Here is a 21,057-nt window from a genome sequence, read left to right on the forward strand (position 1 = left end):
GGCTCTGGGAGGACACTCTTTCTGACCAGTTGCACAGCAGGATCTGCACAGTGATCAGCAGACAGAACTCTTGGCTCTAAAACACCAGTGACCTGTGTTTCCCAGGTGAGAGGATACCCCACGGTGGGGATTCAATCAGCTTCAACTCGCCCAGCTAAACCTCAGAAAAGGTCCTGCTTCCACCAGGTGCTTGGTCACCAGCCCAGACACATGCCAGCCTGCTCTGATCACGGTCCCAGACTGAACTGTGGGCCCCCAAACACGAGAGACTGGGATTTCCAGTTGAGAGAAAACCCCACGGTGCAGGAAACAATCGGGACCAACCTTAAGTCACCCAGACAATCCCTAGAAAAGACCCAGGGTCCAGCGGGTGCCCAGCAGCCAGCCCAGGTCTGGGGACACAGGCACTAGCACAGAGTCCTACTGGTGTGCCTAATTCACTGCCCCAGATAGAACTGTGGCTACCAGGGCTCCAAGGACTCAGTTTCTCTGTCAGGTGACCCACAGAGAGGGGAACAGCAGGTCTAACCTCAGAGCACTCAGCCGATCCCCCAACCCGCGAAAAGTTCTGGGGAAAAGTTACAGTTTCGGCAGATGCCCAGGTGCCCAATCGCCCGCAAGTCAGAGCCACATGTGCCTGTGCCTGCCTGTTCTACTCGCCATCCCAGACAGAATGACGGTCCCCAAAGCTCAGTCTGGGTGTCCCTGCCAGGAGGAAACCTCACAACGAAGGGTTCATCAGGTCCAATGCTCAGGACACCCATGTCCAGAAGTCTTTCTGGGTTTATGCAGACTCCAGACTCTATCCTTCTACTGCAGCCATGAGTGCCCTGCTCACCTGCTATTGATTACTGCTTGGGCACAGGGGCACACAGCTGCAACTTCAGACCTACAAAAGCCTGAGAACCATTAGACCAGCTTTCAGATACTGGTCCAACATGCTTCCAGTTATCCCTAGCTAAACTGACAAAACTGTGGGACTCCCTGGTTCTTCAAGAAGGCTGCACCCAAAAAACTATACCTTAAGAACAGCAGCTTCAGCTCACTAAACTCAGAGCAAAAAACCCAGCAGCAGGGCAGCCATCTCCAGAACTTCCTAAGAGCGGAGAGCCTTTCTGAACACCACAGTTACCACACAGGTCCATATGCCTAAGGTGAACTGTGACAGTTCCTGGGAAGCACCACCATTCAGTTTACCATACCCAAAAAGCTGAGGAGATCTCCTTCAGAACCCTTCAAAGGGGATTCTCCCCACTCCAGGACCCAGCAGGCACCAGTAATTAACAGACAATACCTGAGATAGCCAGATGGGTAGAGGCCAGTATGAAAACACAACCAACAAAAGGCAAAGCAATATGGCATCACCAGAACCCAGTTACCCTGAGGCAAGTAGCCCTGGACACCTTAACATAAGTAAAATTCAAGAAGATGACCGTACATCTATGCTTATGAAGAGGTTAATGGAGGAAGCAAATAAAATACGGAAAGAATTAGAGGAAGATATAGTAAAACAGATTATGGCCATCTGTAAAGAAATACAGGAAGATGCAGCCAGTTTGTGGCTTTCAGAGAAGAAATCATTAAATCATTGAAAGAAATATAAGAAAGAGCGGAATGTTCAAATAAACAGGTGAAGGAATTGAAGGAAAAACAGAAAAATACTGTCACACAGGTGAAGGAAATCAACAATACGGTTCAAGATCTGAAGATAGACTTGGAAAAATTAAAGAAAACACAAATGGAGGAAATCATGGAGAGGGAGAACCTAGGAAAGAAAACAGGAACTACAGAGATAAGCATAACTAATAGACTACAAGAGATGGAAGAAAGAATCTCAGGTGTGGAAGATACAATGGAATAAATTGATGGATCTGTCAAAGAAAATAACAAATCTAAAAAATTCCTGAAACAAAGCATCCAAGAAATCCAAGACGACATAAAAAGACAAAACCTAAGAATAATAGGAATAGAGGAAAAAGAAGATTCCCTCTTCCAAGGCCCAGAAAATATTTTCAACAAAATCATAGAAGGAAAATTCTCCAACTTAAAGGAGAGGCATATAAGAATACAAGAGGCCTACAGAACACCTAATAAATTAGACCAGAAAAGAAAGTTCTCCTGCCACATAATAATCAAAATAGTAAGTATACAGAACAAAGAAAAAATACTAAAAACTGCAAGGGAAAAAGGCCAAGTAACATATATTGGCAAACCCATCAGAATCACACCTGGCTTCTCAATAGAGACTATGAAAGCCAGAAGAGCCTGGATGGATATCATGCAGACCTAAGAGCACACAGATGTCAGCCTAGGTGTCAGCCTACCAAGCAAAACTCTCAGTGCTCATAGATGGAGAAAGCAAGATATTCAATGATAAAAACAAATTTCAACAATACCTACAATACAAATCCAGCATTACAGAAGATACTAGAAGGAAAAATACAACTCAAGAAAACTAACTACTTTTAAGAAAACACAGGAAATAAATAGCCTCACAACAGCAAAACAAAAAGTAGCCAAGCACACAAACACACTATCATAGCCAACATAAAAATCAAAGGATCTAACAGCCACTGGTCATTAATCTCCCTCAACATCAATGAACTAAATTCTCCAATAAAAAGACACAGACTAACAGAATGGATGCATAAACGAGACCCAACTATCTGTTGCATACAAGAAACACACCTAAGTCACAAAGATAGACATTACCTGAGAATAAAGGACTAGAAGACAGTTTTCCAAGCAAATAGACCCAAGAAGCAAGCAGGAGTAGCCATTCTAATATCTAATAAAATAGACTTTTAGCCAGAATTAATCAAAAGAGATGCAGAAGGACACTTCATACTCATCAAGGGAAAATTCCATCAGGAAGATATCACAATCCTGAACATCTATGCCCCAAATACAAGGGCACACACATTTGTAAAAGAAACATTAATAAAACTGAAACCACACATAGATCCCCACACATTAATAGTGGGAGACTTCAACACCCCACTCTCAACAAAGGACAGGTCAACAAAACAGAAATTAAACAAAGAAACAATGACTCTAACAGAGGCCATGAATCAAATGGACCTAACAGATATCTACAGAACCTTTCACCAAAACAAAAAAGAATTTACCTTCTTCTCAACACCTCATGGAGCCTTCTTCAAAATAGACCACATAGTTGTTCACAAAACAAGCCTCAACAGATACAAGAAGATCAAAATAATCCCTTGTATCCTATCTGATCAGCATGGACTAAAGCTGGACCTCAACAACAGAAATAGCAAAAAGCCTACACACACATGGAAATTGAACAACTTGCTACTACATGGGTAGTAAGAAGAAATAAAGAAAGAAATTAAAGTCTTCCTAGAATTCAATGAACATGAAGGCACAACATACACAAACTTATGGGACACAATGAAAGCAGTGCTAAGTGCCTTCAAGAAGAAATTCGAAACATCTCATGTAAGCAACTTAATGGCTCACCTAAAAGCCCTAGAAAAAAAAAAGAAGCAGACACATCAAAGAGGAGTAGACGGCTGGAAATAATCAAACTCAGGGCTGAAATCAATAAATTAGAAACAAATAAAACAATTCAAAGAATCAATGAAACCAAGAGCTGGTTCTTTGAGAAAATCAACAAGATAGACAAACCCTTAGCCAAACTAGCTAAAAGGCAGAGAGACACTATCCAAATCAACAAAATCAGAAATGAAAAGGGGGACATAATGACAGACATTGAAGAAATCCAAACAATGATTAGGTCTTACTTCAAAAGCCTATATGCTGCAAAATTTGAAAATCTAAATGAAATGGACAATTTTCTTGATCAATTCTGCTTGCCAAAGCTGAATCAAAACCAGGTAAATCAATTAAATAGTACTATATCCCCTAAGGAAATAGAAGCCATCATCAAAAGTCTCCCATCCAAAAAAAGCCCAGGGCCAAATGGTTTCAGCACAGAATTCTACCAGACTTTCAAAGAAGAGCTAACACCAATACTCTTCAAACCATTCCACAAAATAGAAACAGAAGGAGCACTACCAAATTCATTCTACGAAGCCACAATCACCTTGGTACCTAAACCTCACAAAGACCCAACAAAGAAAGAATTTCAGGCCAATCTCCCTTATGAACATTAATGCAAAAATACTCAACAAAATACTTGTAAACCGAATCCAAGAACACATCAAAGATATCATCCACTATGACCAAGTAGGCTTCATCCCAGACATGCAGGGGTGGGTCAATATATGGAAATCCATCAATGTGATCCACCATATAAACAAACTGAAGGAGAAAAACCACATGATCATCTCCTTAGATGCTGAAAAAGCATGTGACAAAATCTAACATCCATTCATGTTCAAAGTATTGGAGAGATCAGGGATACAAGGCACATACTTAAACATAATAAAGGCAATATACAGCAAGCCTACAGCCAATATCAAACTAAATGGAGAGAAACTTAAATCAATCCAACTGAAATCAGGAAGAAGTCAAGGCTGCCCACTCTCTCCATTTCTCTTTAACATAGTCCTTGAAGTCCTTGCTAGAGCAATAAGACAATTAAAGGAGATCAAGGGAATTCAGTTTGGAAAGGAAAAAGTTAAAGTACCACTATTTGCAGATGACATGATAGTATACCTGAGTAACCCCAAAAATTCTATCAGAGAACTCTTCCAGCTAATAAACACCTTCGGCCAAGTGGTTGAATACAAAATTAACTCAAAAAACCCAGTAGTCCTCCTGTTATTGAAAGACAAATGGGCTGAAAAAAAATTAGGGAAACAACACCCTTCACAATAGCCACAAAGGACATAAAGTACCTTAGTGTAACCCTAACCAAACAAGTCAAAGACTTGTATGAAAAAAAAATTTCCAGTTTCTGAAGAAAGAATTAGAAGAAGACAGCAGAAGATGGAAAGATATCCCATGCTCATAGCTTGGCAGGATTAGTATAGTAAAAGTGGCCATCTTACCCAAAGCAATCTACAGATTCATTGCAATTACCATCAAATTACCAACACAATTCTTTACAGACCTTGAAAGAAAGATTCTCAACTTCATATGGAATAACAAGAAACCCAAAATTGCTAAAACAATCCTCTACAATAAAAGATCTCCTCGAGGTATCTACATCCCTGATCTCAAGCTGTACTATACAGCAACAATATTAAAAACTGCATGGTACTGGAATAGAAACAAATGGTGGATCAATGGAATCAAATAGAAGACCCTCAAATAAATCCACACATTTATGGACACCTGATTTCTGACAAAGATGCCAAAACCATTCAATGGAAAAAACACAGCATCTTCAATAAATGGTGCTGGTACACTGGATGTCTACACGTAGAAAAATGCAAATAGATCCATACTTATTACCCTGCACAAAATTAAAGTCCAAGTGGATCAAAGAACTCAATTATAAAACCAGACATACTAAACCTGTTAGAAGAAAAAGGGGAAGAGCCTGGAACTCATTGGCACAGGAGACAACTACCTGAACAGAACACCAACAGCACAGGCTCTAAGAGCAACAATCAATAAATGGGACCTCATAAAATTGAAAAGCTTCTGTAAAGCAAAGGACACTGTCATCAAAACAAAACGACTGCCTACAGATTGGGAAATGATCTTCAACAACCCTATATCTGACAGAGGGCTAATATCCAGTATATATAAAGAATTCAAGAAGTTAAACAGCAACATATTAAATAATCCAATTAAAAAATGGGGAACAGAGCTAAACAGAGAATTCTCAACAGAGGAATATGAATGGCCAAAAAACACTTAAAGAAATCTTCAGCATCCTTAGTCATCAGGGAAATGCAAATCAAAACGACCCTGAGATTTCACCTCACACCCATCAGAATGGACAAGATCAAAAACTCAAGTGACAACACATGCTGGAGAGGTTGTGGAGAAAGGGGAACCCTCCTCCACTGCTGGTGGGAATGTAAACTTGTACAACCATTTGAAAATCAATCAGGCACTTTCTCAGACAATTAGGAATAGAGCATCCTCAAGATCCAGCTATACCACTCCTAGGCATATATCCAAAAGATGCTCAAGTACACAAAAGGACATTTGCTCAACCATGTTTGTAGCAGCTTTATTTGTAATAGCCAGAATCTGGAAACAACCCAGATACCCCTCAATTGAGGAATGGATACAGAAATTGTGGTACAGCTACACAATGGAACATTACTCAGCAATAAAAAACAAGGAAATCATGAAATTTGCAGGTAAATGGTAGGAACTAGAAAAGCTCATGCTAAGTTAGGTATCCCTGAAGCAGAATGACACACAGGGTATATACTCACTTATAAGTGGATATTAGACATATAATATAGGATAAAGCTACTAAAATCTGTATACCTAAAGAAACTAATCAAGAAGTAGGACACTAGCTAGATGCTCAAACCCCATACAGAAAGGCAAAGAGGATGGACATCAGAAGGAGTAAACAGAGAAAAGTACCGGAGCCTGCCACAGAGGGCCTCTGAAATGCTCTACCCTGCAGGGTTTCAAAGCAGATGCTGAGACTTATGGCTAACCTTTGGGCAGGGTGCAGGGAATTTCATTAAAGAAGTAGGAAATAATAACACCTGGAGAGGACAGGAACTCAACAAGGAGAGGAACAGAACCAAAAAATATGGGCACAGGGGTCTTTTCTGAGAGTGGTACTCCAATCAAGGACCATTGATGGAGATAAACTAGAACCCCTACATAGATGAAGCCAATGCCACTTCAGTGTCCAAGTTGGTTCCATAGTAATGGGAACAGGGACTGTCTCTGACAGGAACTGATTGGCCTGCTCTTTGATCACCTCCTCCTGAGGGGCGAGCATCCTTACCAGGCCACAGAGGAAAACAGTGCAACCACTCCTGATGAGACCTGATAGACTAGGATCAGAAGGAAGGAGAGGAAGACCTCCCCTATCAGTGGACTTGGGGAGGGGCATGTGTGGAAAAGTGGGAGGGAGGGTAGGATTAGGAGAAGAGGAAGGAGGGGGTCACGGGGGTATACCAAGTGAATAAAGTGTAATTAATAAAAATGAAAATAAAAAAATGAAAAAATAAAACGAAATAAAATTTTCTTTTCCAGCAAGTCTTTCTTGATTTTAATTAAAATCAGTAAAAACAACTTTAACATTTCTTGTTTAGGCTTTGATTAACTTATACTAGTGATACCGTTGCCCTATAAGTAATTTATTAGTTATCCACTAACTACAGAGCCCAGGACGTAGTATAGGAATAGGGGGCCGGGACTCAATGACCAAGAAGGGCTAGTTTCTGTTCTCAAGGAGTGCCTTTCACCATTTCTGCCAACTCTGCCTATGCGACACAAAAGTACTGGTGTGATATTTTCAACAGAACCACTGTACATTAGTTCTTTTAACAGATGGTGGGCCCAAGAGCAGGGACAAACATTATAGGCAGAAAAGTAGCAAATTTAAAAAGACAAAAGCAGATATAAAGCATGCTTTGTATACTGCAAATAATTTAAGACTGGAAGTCTAGGGCTTGAGTGGAAGAAAGTGGCATGCCGTGAGATTAATGTAAGGGTGAGGGTGGAATGAAAAAGGCAAATCAATGAAATTGGACATTAAACTGCAGATGGTGTGACCCAGGGAAATAAAGAGGCCAGATCTGTGTTTTAGAGGTAGTATTTACTATTCGCAATGAGAGAGAAGGAGAGGGATGTGAACGTGGTGCAGAGTAAAGAGGGTGCTATGGCAAGGCTGGCAGTGAGAGTTTAGGAAGGAAATTCACAGATCACTGACTATTCAGTGTATCTACTATTTATTTCTGTGACTAATCAAAAGCATCAGTCTTAATGAGTCCTAGTTTTGCTTCCCTACTTCTCTTTTGGAGAGATGACATGCTTTATTTGGGGTGGTGTGGTAAATGACATCTATGAAGAGTCCTACTCTGTATAAAAACGCTTTAAAGCACACAAATAAATAATATTTCATGTAACATGGTTTTATATAGGATATAAAAATAACAAACTTTTGAGATGACAGTAGCAAGTTTTTTGTTTTTGTTTTTTTCCAATCGTGTCTACCAGTTGGGACAGGTGGAATTTTTTGTGGAATATTCAAAATTGATTACGGCTGAGTCAAAAAAGCAGAATTCAAGCCCTTAACCTGTCATTTGCAACATGTCAATTTTGGGGCAAATCACCCAAGTTCTCTAGGTTATAATTTTAAAGAAGCAATGTGTTAGGATTTCAATAGTAAACAGAAGACACATTCCCAAAGTGACTTTGAACAAGTTTGAGTAAAGAAAATTAAGGGGTGACTAAGGACATCGGGGCTGGCCACAGGGAGACTTAATACCAGACCTGGACCTTTTTCAAATCCAAAGAGTAAAAGCTATAGCTGTAGATTGGATAGCAATATGACTCAATGCAACCTATTAACCCAACAAGAAGCCAGACAGAAAGAGAGCTCACCCTACCTCTTTCCACAATTTTTTTTTCTTATACATTATACAACCCAACAGTGGATAGCCTGAATCTTTCTAGAAGCAAGAGAACACAAGAGCTCAATGGCAGCCCGTGAAGTTTTATGATAAAAAGAAAGGAGACAAGGTTTTGTGGGCAAATGGAATATACTATCTACACTTAATGGCCACATTTCTCTCACATAGTTTGTTATGAGGCTGAAATGAAATAATATGTAAAAACACATTGTAATTTTTAAACACAATGTGCTAATATAACCATCATGAGATCTATAAGAAGAAATAAGTAATGATACAAGACTTTTAAGGTTGAAAGGTGTCAATCTTTCAGATAAGTGCTTTTTGTTTTTACTTTTCCTTTCTGGTCAAAAATTAAAATCTAAGGACAACAGTGATTGTCAGTACCAAATGTTTTGAATCTAAGTAAAAAACTAGTTCCCTTAACATGGTAGAAGTAACAGAGGTCAGGAAGGAATCAGAAGTCTATTTCTTTTGTGGACCAGAGCCAGCTTTTCTCATAAACACCATTTTACTTAAAAACAAAAACAAAAACAAAACCCTCAAACCAAACCAACCAACCAACTGCCACCACCAAAAAAATATTAAACACCCCCTCAGAACAAAACAAAACAAAACAAAACAAAAAAACTAAAACCAAAACCTTTTAAAAATTATTGGCAGAGGCACATTTTGTTCTTGGCCTATAAGCTAAATATCTATTTAGTTATTGGTAAATATTTTTTTTTTGGGGGAATAAACATTTTTTTTGTGCTGGATAAATATGTTTATCTGGCACACAAGCCCTATAATCAAATTCATAATCAAATTTTACCCTTCTTGTTCACTCCTCTTTAGCCATACTGATTCCCTTTCTGTTCCTGGAACCACTGCTCCCTGAAAGCTTTAGCTTTGGATATTCTCTCTGCTTATTTTTCAGAGATCCAACCACACAGCTAACTCCCTCACTCTCATCAAATTCTGTTTAAATGTCATTGTCTCACTGAGGTCTCCTCTGTTCAGGATTGTAATTTCCCATGTGAGTCCTTAATTGTCTTGTCCTAGTCTATCTTTTTCCTCCATAGCATTTGTAATTCTCTAACATGCTACACACTGAACTTCATTATAGTTATTTTTAAAGTCTATTTCCCTTTGCTCCCTAGCTCACAGGGATAGTTGAGTTTTGGGTAAGTTCCTATATCCAGGCCTGACCCACAGAAGGCACTCAATAAACACTCATTGCTTCAATCAACCCATCACCAAGTTGGTTATACGAAATGGTTTCGGAAGATTCAAGGACTTTAGCAAGTTTGTGTAAAAGTAAATTTCAAAGACCCCAAAAGGAAACATATTTTTATGTTATATTTAAAATCTCATAGACTCACTCCAACTTTAATTTGTTTCAAAATTTTTACTTATAGGTGAAATCTTATGTGAAAATTAATCCCCATTTAATTACATGTAAAGGCATCATTATTCTATTAAAGGAAACATGAGATTAAGTATAAATCAGTATTATAGACCAGAAGAGTTTGTAACTGGGACTGGAGAGATGGCTCAGCAATTAAGAGTATTTGCTACTTTTTCAGAAGACCAGGGCTGAAGTCCCTCTACTCACCTGGATGCCTACAGTTCTCTGCAACTCCAGGTTCAGAGGAGCTATCACTCTCTCCTGGCCTCTGTAGGACCAGGTAGTCAAGGACTGCACAGTCATACACATGCAGGCAAAACACCAATATACATAGAATAAGCTTTAAAAATTAAAAAGGGTTTGCAATGAACAGACTTTGGATAACTGCAAACTCTATCATTATGCTAGTAAAACGTGAGACTTCTTCAAGCAGCTATGTGGCAGTGACAGTGTCAAGGCTAGCCATGTTGACAGTCCCTCAAACACTGTGGCCAGTGAACCCAAACTGGTCGTAACACACAGAAATGTATCTGGGGGACATTTTTGCAGATGAAACAGAAGTTTAGAGTTTTTCATTTTTGGTTAAACAAAATATTATGCTCTGATGCATAAACATGTTGAGTAAAGATGGATTTCAAACTGTAGGCAGCTTAGGTGCCTCTCCATAAACCTCTGTGAGGCTGCTTTGAGTGAACCAAACTGCTTGTGCATCAAAACTGTTCTTAAACTCATGACCTGGACTGTAAAAAAACACACACACACACACTGAAGGCTTACCATGATTATCTTTGTTGCAAAGATAAATGGAAAGTCAAATTAAGAGCTCCAATGACAACTCGATATGAAACCATCAAACGGCAAATGGCCAAATCTTCTACCTGTCACTACAAGGCCGGAAGAATTATGAAGTCACTGCATGGTCACCTTTATCAATAAAGGGCATGGTTATTAATGAACTCTGTCACACACTGAACTCAGTTTGGACAATGGCTCTAACTCTGCTTTAGTTTTAATTAGTGTCATATATAAAAGGTATGTGGGGTGTGAGTGTGTGTGTGTGTGCATGTGTGTCTGTGTGGCTATGCACATTTTGGCACATGATAAATGTTTTAGGGTTTCTCACTGTAGCAACAAGCACATTTAAATTAAAATTAAACTGCTTCAAAAGTAGAATCAATATGTGATCTACTTTGTATATTACATGCTGAACTATTTCAAAAGAGCCAATTTAGCATTTAGCATTTTTTTTTAGTAAATACTTGTATTATGTGTAATAGGAAACTGTGTCCCTCAGAAATTTACATTAAGAATATCCTCCAATCACTCAGAATGTGACTGGATTTTGAAATAATGGCCTTCAAAGAGATCAAAAGGTGAAGTGAGAGGCAGGGTGTGATAGTGCACGCCTTTGACCCCAGCACTCAGGGAAGCAGAGGCAGTTGGATCACTGTGAGTTTGAGGCTAGCCTGGTCTACCAAGCAATTCCAGGACAACCAAGGCCACATGAAGAGACCCTGTCTAGAAAAACTTACAAAAAAAAAAAAAATAAGTGTGGGCCTTAATCAAAACAAGACACATTTCTTTAAACTGTGAAGATTAGGCACAGGGAAAAGAGAGACATAAGGAAAGACAAAGAAGATGATCTTCTATAGTCCTAGAAAGAAGCCCCCTAAAAACTCTGCTAACAACATGACCTTGAACACCTGGCAATTACAACCACGTGGAGACGAATTGTTATTTTAAGCCACCATTGTATGTTATTTGTCACGGCACCTAGGGACCTTAGTTCATTCATAAAATGAACATAATTTTAAAACTTCAGTTCCTAATCTTAAATCGCACATATCAATGATAGTGGCTCCAGATACTGAGGCTTGCTTTTTAATAAACTGATGCTCATATTTCAATCCTATAATGTATACTTTTTCTAAAACACACCACTATTCAATATTTCCCCCTTATGTAGTTTCTATCATAATTGAACCATGTTAAAGAGAAGAACATTCTGACAAAATTGGCAGTAACTTCTAAGTGCTTAGTGTTTTTATTTATTGCTTCTATCTAAGATGTAATGTGGGACAGGAGCTCTACAAGGAGACCAACAGAGCCAAAGAATCTGGGCACAGGGGTCCCTGCAGAGGCTGATGAATCAGTCAAGGACCATGCATGGAGAGGACAGAGACCCCCTGCTCAGATGTGGCCCCATGGGAAGCTCAGTCCCTATGTGGGTTCCTTAGTAAAGAGAGCAGGCAGTGTCACTGACGTGGTCTCAGTGGCCAGCTCTTTGATCACCTACCCCTGGTGGGGTGACTTAGCCCACAGAGAAAGAGGATCCAAGACAGTCCCGACGAGACCTGATGGACCACGGTCACATAGTAGGGGAGGATGACCTTTTTTATCAGTGGACTAGGGGAGAGACATGGTGGGGAAAAGGAGCGTGGGATCAGAAGATGAGGGAGGGGCTACAGCTGGATACAAAGTGAATAAATTGTAATAAGTAACAATAATAAAGAAAAAAGATGTAAAGGGATTAAGTCTTATATTTATTTGTTGACACCTCACTTCCACTGTGAAGTTTTAACAGTGAGGCATCTCTCTACATCCCCACCCCCATTTACCTTGTGTTGAACTCTTTCTAATCAAACTTCTAATCTGCTCTGGGCTGAGAAACTAAGGAATTAAATATATTGGAGTTTTTGCCTATATTCCTAAGTGTTAACATTTAACTTTTATAACAAGTGTGCTTAGATAAATGAGATTTACTTTAAACATTTTTTGATAAATTTTTGTTGGTGTCTATTTCAAAAGGTTTTTCAGAACATCATTTTTGAGAGCTGACACTAAAATCAACATGCTGTTAAGAAACCGAAGTTTCAAATTATATCCATATGCACTGACTTCTGATCTTCCAAAGAACAATAAATACAAATATATAAATTTTAGTAACTGGCACGTATCAGCAGTTACTATGTTCTGGGCTGAAAGTACTTCAACATATCTTATTTAACTGTAAACAAAGTGTCTTAGTTAGGGTTTCTTATTGCTTCGACAAAACATCATGTCCAACAACCAAGCTGGAGAGGAAGATTTATTTTACTTACACCACCACATCATGGTCCACCATTGGAGGAAGTCAGGACAGGAACTCAAGCAGGGCTGGAACTTGGAGACACGAGCTGATGCAGAGGCCATGCAAGAGTGCTGCTTACTGGCTCTCTTGCCTTGCTCATTCTGCTTTTTAATAGAACCCAGGACCATCAGACCAGGGATGACAGCACCTACCATGGCCTGGGCCCTCCCCTATTGATCATTAATTGAGAAAAGGCCTTGCAGCTGAACTTCATGGAGCAATTTTCTCAAGTGAGGCTCCTTCTTTGATGACTCTAACTTGTGTCAAGTTGACACACAAAACCAGCCAGTACAGAAAGCGAAGAATTTCCTGAAAACAGGGAATAGTGAGCAAAGCCACTGGTTTTTGGAATTGCACTTACTGGATACATATGCTACACAAACAAGGTCTTCTAGATTTAAAATTTTTACTGTGGTTTTAAGAAGTCGCCTCATAAAGTATTGTTTGCAAGCTCCAAATTGAATATAATCACAAAACAAACAAATATTTTTCTACAAAACATCATTCTTGATGTTGACAGGAAAAATGAAAGCATCTTCATCTCTAGGCAAACTCAGAAAGAAAAGCCTTAATGGAGAGGAGCCTTTAGAAAGTATGTCTACCAAAGACATTACCCTTGGACCAGGAGGAGATGAGGGAGGTGGCTACAGCTGGGATACAAAGTGAATAAATTGTAATAAATAATAATAATAATAATAATAATAATAATAATAATAATAAATTTTTAAAAAGATATTACCCAACTTATCTGGAGACTACTTGTTTAAAATTGAGTTTTTGAAATACGATCATATATATATATATTTGTTTTGTTTTATTTTTTTGAGACAGGGTTTCTCTGTGTAGGCTTGGCTGTCCTAGATTACTTTTGTAGACCAGGCTGGCCTTGAACTCACAGAGATCCACCTGCCTCTGCCTCCCTGAGTGCTGGTATTATAGGTGTGCACCACTGAGCCCAGCTAAATGTCCAGCCCTTAATCCCAAATCTCATAAGCTTTGACAAATATATATCACTGTACCCATAATTCCAAGTCAAGATAACACATTTTCAATCACCTCAGTGAAGTCACCAAGGTGAATCCCTCTGTACTCCTTTCCAATTTAGTTCTCTTCAACTAGACATGTGCAACTGTGTGCATGTATGAATCTATAGATTTACTGATTCATTTATTTGAGACAGGGTCTGGTTATGAAGCCAATTCACGATCCCTCTCGGCCTCCGCAGTGGATAGCTATTTTTGAATAGACAGAAGCACTGATGACAAATAACGACTGCACGGACAGTTAGCTTCCACCTATGCTACTCCGTTTAACTCTCACATCAGCTTCGTAAGATTTGATGAGACCCAACCTCACGCCCCAGTCTATGAATAGAGCATGACAAGGACCAAGATACTAATTATGCAAAGTCATGTAACCACGGAGTGATAGATACTAGCAGACCTGAACCAAAACTATCTGAGGCAGAACCCCTTATCCAAATGTACAGCCTATCTGTAAGTGTTACAGACCTGCTCGGGCTGCAGGCCGGACCGGGTGAAGACACCGGTCTCAAAACCAAACAACCAAGCAAACAGACTCTACAGAGGGCTGGAGCTGAATGTAGCTGAGGAGCTGGGGGACTGTTTCTCTAACAGTGAGTGAGGTGGGAGCTTCAAACCTTAGTACTGCGCGCGCGTGCGCGTGCACACACACACACACACACACACACACACACACACACACAGGCAGTCTCTAGTAACTCCAAAGACACACTAAGGAGAGTTGGAGGCCAACTGATCTAACTCGTAACCCCACTCTGACTCAAATCCACCCCAGAGTACCTTATCTTAACAAGCAAGCAGAGGTTTCCAGGCTAATACAAAAGGTAACTAAAGAGGATTACTTAAGAGTTCTTTAAGTGAAAGCCTGCATGTAAATCCCTGGTGTGTTTCCTGAGCAGTTAGAAAGTGGGAGGAGGGGTCCTCTAGAGAGGGAGGTGGGTCACAGCCCTATCAGTCCCAGGCGATTTTGTTAAGCGCGTTGAAAAGTGAGTAGGAGTTCAACCACAGTGTCACAGGCCGCTCTGCCAGACAGGCACCAGCGAAGGTGCTGTGAGCTTTGTGCTGTCATTTTGTGAAGGAAGCAGGGAGGGAAACATCAGGATTGAACCTTTTGATTCCTCGTTACATTAATTTTATTCAGTGTTTTAAATTCAGCCCACTCACATTTACAAAACACTTCACACAGACTACTTCCTCATGAATGGAGCTCCATTCACATCTCACCTAAAACATCAGACTTACTCTGAAATGACTGAGGTTAAAGCTTGTTCGGTGTCAATTTGCAAGTATTTTAAAATATAAAAAACCAGGCACACGAATGCAGGAGGGTAATTCCAGGGCAATGCTTCACAAGAAACAAGGCAGCCAGGGTAAGGAACTCGGATGGGCTTTCAGGAACCCATCCTGCTCACGACAAACCACTGTGGGGGCGGGCGTTTAATCCCTCAGAGAGAAGGTTTTATGAGAACTATTGCCCATGAGCAGTATCTGCTAGCAGCTTGGGAATCAATATGACTCATTTCGCCACCCCCCACCCCCCAACCTGGAGCTGTTTTCTAGAAGTCGTCCCCCCTTTTTCCCTCGTGGCTTTCCTAAGTCCCTTAACATATGTTGGGGGAAGGGAAGCTCTGTCGCTTTAGCAGGTTCACGACTTCGGAACGCGCGTTTGCTAAACCTTAAATGCCTGCCAAACCTCCAGCCCAAAGAGAGATAATGACAACACACCGGTACCGTAGCCACCACCTGAGCCTCTTTCCTCCTTAAACGGAGCACTGCTTAGGGCAGCAGAAGTGCCAACTTCGCCTTATCTAGAAACGCAAGTGCCAGGTCTGCAGCGCCCGTGACTGGGAAGGGCACTCAGAGGGTGCACGCCTCCCTGTGACAATTAACGAGAGCCACAAAGGCTCAGGGCCTCCCGAGAACCAGCCCTGCACCTTGGGGCCGGACTTTTTGGCGCCACCGGCTCGGCAAAGCCACCCCGAGGCGGGGAGCGGCGCGAGTCTCTGCCTGGTCCCCTTGGGGACCCGGAGAGGCACCCACTCCAATGCTCAGTGCTTTTCCCCAGGAGAGTCGCGGGGGACGGAGGGGCGTGGCCCGCAGCCTCCCCCCCCCCCCCCCGGAGGGCAGCTGGAGGCTCGTCCCTGACCCCGGAGCGCTGGTCAGGGATGCGCGGTCCACAGGCCGGCGGCGAGCACGTGGCCAGCGGGTGACGGCGGGTGGGCGGGGCGTTGGGGGCGCGCGGCGGGCGCTCGGGCTCCGCTACCTGGTTCTGGAGCCGCATCTTCGCGGAGGCGGGGTCCGGAGGGTGGCGGTGGAGGCCGGGGAGAGCTCCGGGGGCTAGAGGACCCGGCAGAGTGACTTTGCACGGGGTCCTGCGCGCCTCGCTCCCGGACCGCTACGCCATCCCCGCCGCCGCCTCTAGGGGGCGCCGAATGTGGGGGCGGAGGACCCACCCCGAGCCTCAGGTTCCCCGCGAGGGCTTGTGCTTGGCTTGTGCTTAGGAAGCCGAAAGAACAAGCGTTCAGAATTGTGGCTTATCCTGTTCTTGAATTTTAAGTGCGGCAACTTCTTCACGGTTCAAGCACATCAACACCATTTGGACAAACTTTGGCAAGACACTGTGACAGGCTCTCTCTCTGACAAGGAACGTAGATCTCAAGTGGATGCTCCAGGCTACGTTAGGCTGTTTGCTGTGTTAAAATAGCAGATTTGCTGTTTGCTGTCCAAGTAAAGTGAGGGATGGGAACGTCTGACGTCAGTAACAACTACCCCCTCCCTCAATAAAACGACCAAGACCTGTGCACTGTGGTTTCGGGTAGAGATGTTTGTTAGCACCCTTTCCGTTATCCAGTGGCCTCTTAGCCGAGCCAGAGGTTTGAATAATCAGTATTACTGTGATAGTTAGGAGGATGGAAGTCAAATTTGTGAAAGGGGCTTGCTTCTTTGGCCCTTTCTGATTGCTTTAAAATTATCCCGCCTATGATTCAGACACTCACTCTTGGATTATTAAAAAAAAGCCCACTATTGACTGAAGAAAAATACAGGAATCAAAAACCCAAAATCCCAATTCTTAGTCATACACAAATTAAAATACGAAAAAATTTCAGGTGTGAGAATGAATATTTGGGTTAAAGTACGCTTAGTGTGCTTACAACAGGTTCTGAGGATTTATTGAGTAAATACACAGAAAATAGGAAGCACAAATGTCTAGTATACTTGGAGTTCTAAGGTGATTTCAGGTTTAGAATTTTAAACTTCTTGTCATCTATCATAAAAACTCTGGCACACATTTTTACGTGGATATGTAAACATACTGAAGTCACAACAGGAAGCTGTCTCTAATGAAAAGAAATCATGGCCTTTACATGTGCTCATGTTACTAATCAGAGACTAAATCAAGACACAGGACATACAAAGAGTGCTGATCACTTCAGCCCTAATTTTGCCAGACTCTGTACAACTGTGAATTCTTCAAAATATAGATAAATCATGGCATCTTAGGAAGTAATTGCATATTTTATCTATTGCATGTAAATGAGTCAATACATTTTCTAATCTTACATTGTCTTTCAAAAACAGCTGAAACATTCCAAACAGATATTAAAAGCACATCTCTAATTTTATAACTTGTTTCTCAGAAGTAACTGAGGAAAGCTCTAAGAATCAAATATAAGGAAAAATCGGTCATTGAAAATTTCATCAAAAGAACAAATCATCATAAAATAAGGAAACCTGCAATAAATTTTAGGCTATACCATATATCTACTATATACAGGTATGCATCTTTAAAATATTACAACCAGCACAGTATCACCTACATTAGCATTAAAGTTTTGGAATTCCATCAAAATCTCCAAAGTGTAATGCTAATTTATATTTCTTTCCAATAAAGACCACTAGCAACAGCTGTTTTAATTTATAATTTACAATTACTCATGTTTCTCTAGAAAAATTAATGCAATACAAGAAAACAATTAGTACGAGCATGGAAACTTACTTTCTTCCTCTGAAAGGCAAGTCCTATATTAAGGACAATGTTATCTTTCTTTACAGATCCAGAATCCTTAGACAAAGGCACCCCAAGCTCACTGTGCACCCTAATTATAAGGGCACCTGTGCCTCTTTGTTTATCTGCTCAGCTGGACTGGAGGATTTGATTTGCCACACACCCCTCCTGCCCCACCCCTTTTTTCTCTTAATGAGAACAACTTAACAATAGTATCCGCAAGACCTCTGCAACTAAAATAATGAATGGCGAGGAACAGCTACCAGGTGGCACACGGGGCACTTGTTGCTGGGTCTGTATGTGAAGGGCTAAAACTCAAAACTCAGCAGGCACAGAGAGACTTGGGGAATACACCAGCCTGTTAACAAGAACGTCTTCAGAGCATGGGAGCTCACCAGTGCCTGGCTTCCGCCACTGTTGTTCAGAAGTTGTGTGCTCTTTATGTTTCTGAGCCCCAATTTCTGTAAAACAGAGAGGACAGTATTTAGGGTTCATTGTGAAGACGGTAATTTTCAGTGTTCTCAGGGGAAAATAAGTAAAGTGGTCACTTGGTTTAAGTTGCTCCTCTTTTTTTTTTTCACCTCTGTCCTGGGCACATTCGAAACAGGCTTCAGCTATTGGAAACAGGCTTCACAGCAATGGAACAACAGGTGTGTTTATGGAATGATGGATACCCAGTGTTCAAAAATTTGATAGAAAACAGAACATCCTCTAATCATTTTCATTACCAGCATCTTCTGCAAGTGTTCATTGAGCCCATGTACTTCTAATGGTAGAGTTGTCTCCTGTTTTGGGAACAACCACAGCCTTTAGGAACAGTGGACAAGGCAAGGACAGTGACAGCGACAATGATATGCAGGCAATGCAATTAAAGAAACCCAAGGATTTTCTAGAGCTAGGGGTATGTATATCCAAAGCAGCCTAGAAATGCAGGAGGACAGAGCGATGTAGGTTTTAAGGAAGTTTGGGGGCAAGACTGTCTCCTGAATTGGGAAGTGAGGATCTGGGGTTAGAAAGGCGATATCAAGGCTGGGGAAAAGTGCCTACTCCACATTGCTGTGAAGTACATATTTTTACCCCACTGTCAGAGCAAGGCCTCACCATAATTTTGTGGATTATTGTGTCTATAAGAAAGTTTGTGCATTCTAATGTTTCATCACATGAGATTTTAATGTGAACAATGAATAAGTGTTATTTTCGAGTAAGCTTGGTAGCATATGGCCAGAAACAGCCCTTATAACGGCTTTAACTCTTTTCAGTTGCTCCTTAACAGTTGCAGTTCGCACTTAATAGATTAATTAATTTCTTAGCAGTAAAAAAAAAAATTGCTTGCTCAATCACGATGTAGATAGAATGATAGGGGGAAAAAGAGTACTCAGATTTCATGTAGGTTTTAGCATCAGAAAGGACCTTAAAGAGTGTTGATATCATCTTTGTTTACTTATCAAGAAAGTCAGGTTCAGGGGAGCTCAGAGTTCAAACAGCAAATAAGAAGACCCAGGGATAGGTCCCATTTGGCAATGGCTACCATCCAGCAGAAATTTCCAACTACCTTGTAACTGATATTTCTAAATGTTATTTCATTTTTGGGTATTCTACGTATAAGACTTATCCCTTGAATCCTTTTAGGAAAGAAAGTAAATACTTTCTAAAGAAGTAAGTATTTATTGTTGTGGCTAGCAGTGTTGCTACAAAACACAGCTCTCACTTGAAAGGGAATGAAAGAGGTAGTTCATCATGGAGTTAAACATGAGTGATTCAGTTTGTTTTTATGTTTCATTGTGATGAGACTTTCATGAAGTGTTTATAGTTATGGCACAAGGAAAAGTCATGAATCGAGGCACTTTTCAAATATATTTGTAGAAAGATCAAGGAATTAGGCTACAGAAAAGCATGGAAATCACTGTGCACTTCAGATGCTATCTGGTGACAGTCTTAGTTTTCAGGTTACTTGGAGTTATTGGTTAAAATAGACCAATGGGGTGTCACGTGATTACCATGTTAGGTCAACGGACAATGAGTGACTATGAAGAGGGCAAAGGGTAGCCAGGGGTAATTTTGCTCTTGATCTTTCAGTTCTCTAAAAATCGCAGTTTCAGTCAGCCCTATGGAGCGTTTAATTCAAAAGTGTGCTGATCCCCCCACACACACACACTGGAAACTTCATTCTGTACCAATAAATGAAGCTGTGGTGTTCACAGTAGGTTGTTTCAGTTGCTGATTAGTATATTTCTTTGAGAGCTAACTTTAGGATGCAGCTTTCAGATCTTGTTCCTAAGATTCTCCTCTAGGAGTCAAATTTAATTCAGATCGATTCAACAAATATGTACTGAGTTCTAGTGATGATCAAGGTGAATCTTTTTTTCTTTCTGGTGTTTTCTGAGCGATAGGCTTCAAGAGTATCGTGCTGAGAAAGGGTGCAAGCTTGAGAGTCAGACAGCTGCAGGTTGATGTCTCAGCTCCACAACTGTCAAGGGGGCTATTACCCAGTTTGCTTGCTTCCCTTATTAGAAAATAAGGCTGTAATTTGAACCTGCCTTTGAGACCTACTCTTCGGATTACACGAATCATTTGGTTTTTAGACTACTCACCTTCATTAGAGAAGCATTTTATTTTTTTTTTGATTCTGTAATTTGCTCCTTTATTTTATAGTCAGCAAATAGTTGTATATGCAACTATCAAGCGTGAGCTTATGTGCTTAAAATATCAGCAAAATCAGCAGATTATAATAAATGTATACATGGACTAACATTATAAGAAGAGGACAACATCAATATGAAAACATATTTCATCACTTATATTTAGTAACGGTAAAAATAAGTAACCCAGTATGGTGTAAAATGAGATATTTATTATCTGAAGTAGTTTGATCAGTGTAGGGTTGGTTGAAAAAATGCTACGGAATAATCATTTGAACGATCCATTACATATAGTGCCTCTATCCCGAAATCTGTCAATGGGAGAGTTATCTGTGTTTATAACATGTGAAGCAAACA

General features: G+C 40.7%; 1 protein-coding gene across 4 annotated transcripts in view; it reads right to left on the reverse strand.

Moving 5' to 3' along the window:
• Positions 1 to 16,468, reverse strand: part of Elavl4 (ELAV like RNA binding protein 4) — a 145,435-nt gene extending 128,967 nt beyond the window's left edge. For all 4 annotated transcript variants that reach the window (XM_060366131.1, XM_060366126.1, XM_060366127.1 and 1 more), the window contains exon 1: positions 16,319 to 16,468. In XM_060366131.1, the coding sequence (XP_060222114.1) occupies positions 16,319 to 16,336 (18 nt within the window). In that variant the 5' untranslated portion in view covers positions 16,337 to 16,468. The remainder of the gene's footprint in view (positions 1 to 16,318) is intronic.
• Positions 16,469 to 21,057: the final 4,589 nt, after the last annotated feature.

This window comes from Meriones unguiculatus, chromosome 12, assembly GCF_030254825.1.
Source record: "Meriones unguiculatus strain TT.TT164.6M chromosome 12, Bangor_MerUng_6.1, whole genome shotgun sequence".
NCBI classification, from domain to species: Eukaryota; Metazoa; Chordata; class Mammalia; order Rodentia; family Muridae; genus Meriones; species Meriones unguiculatus.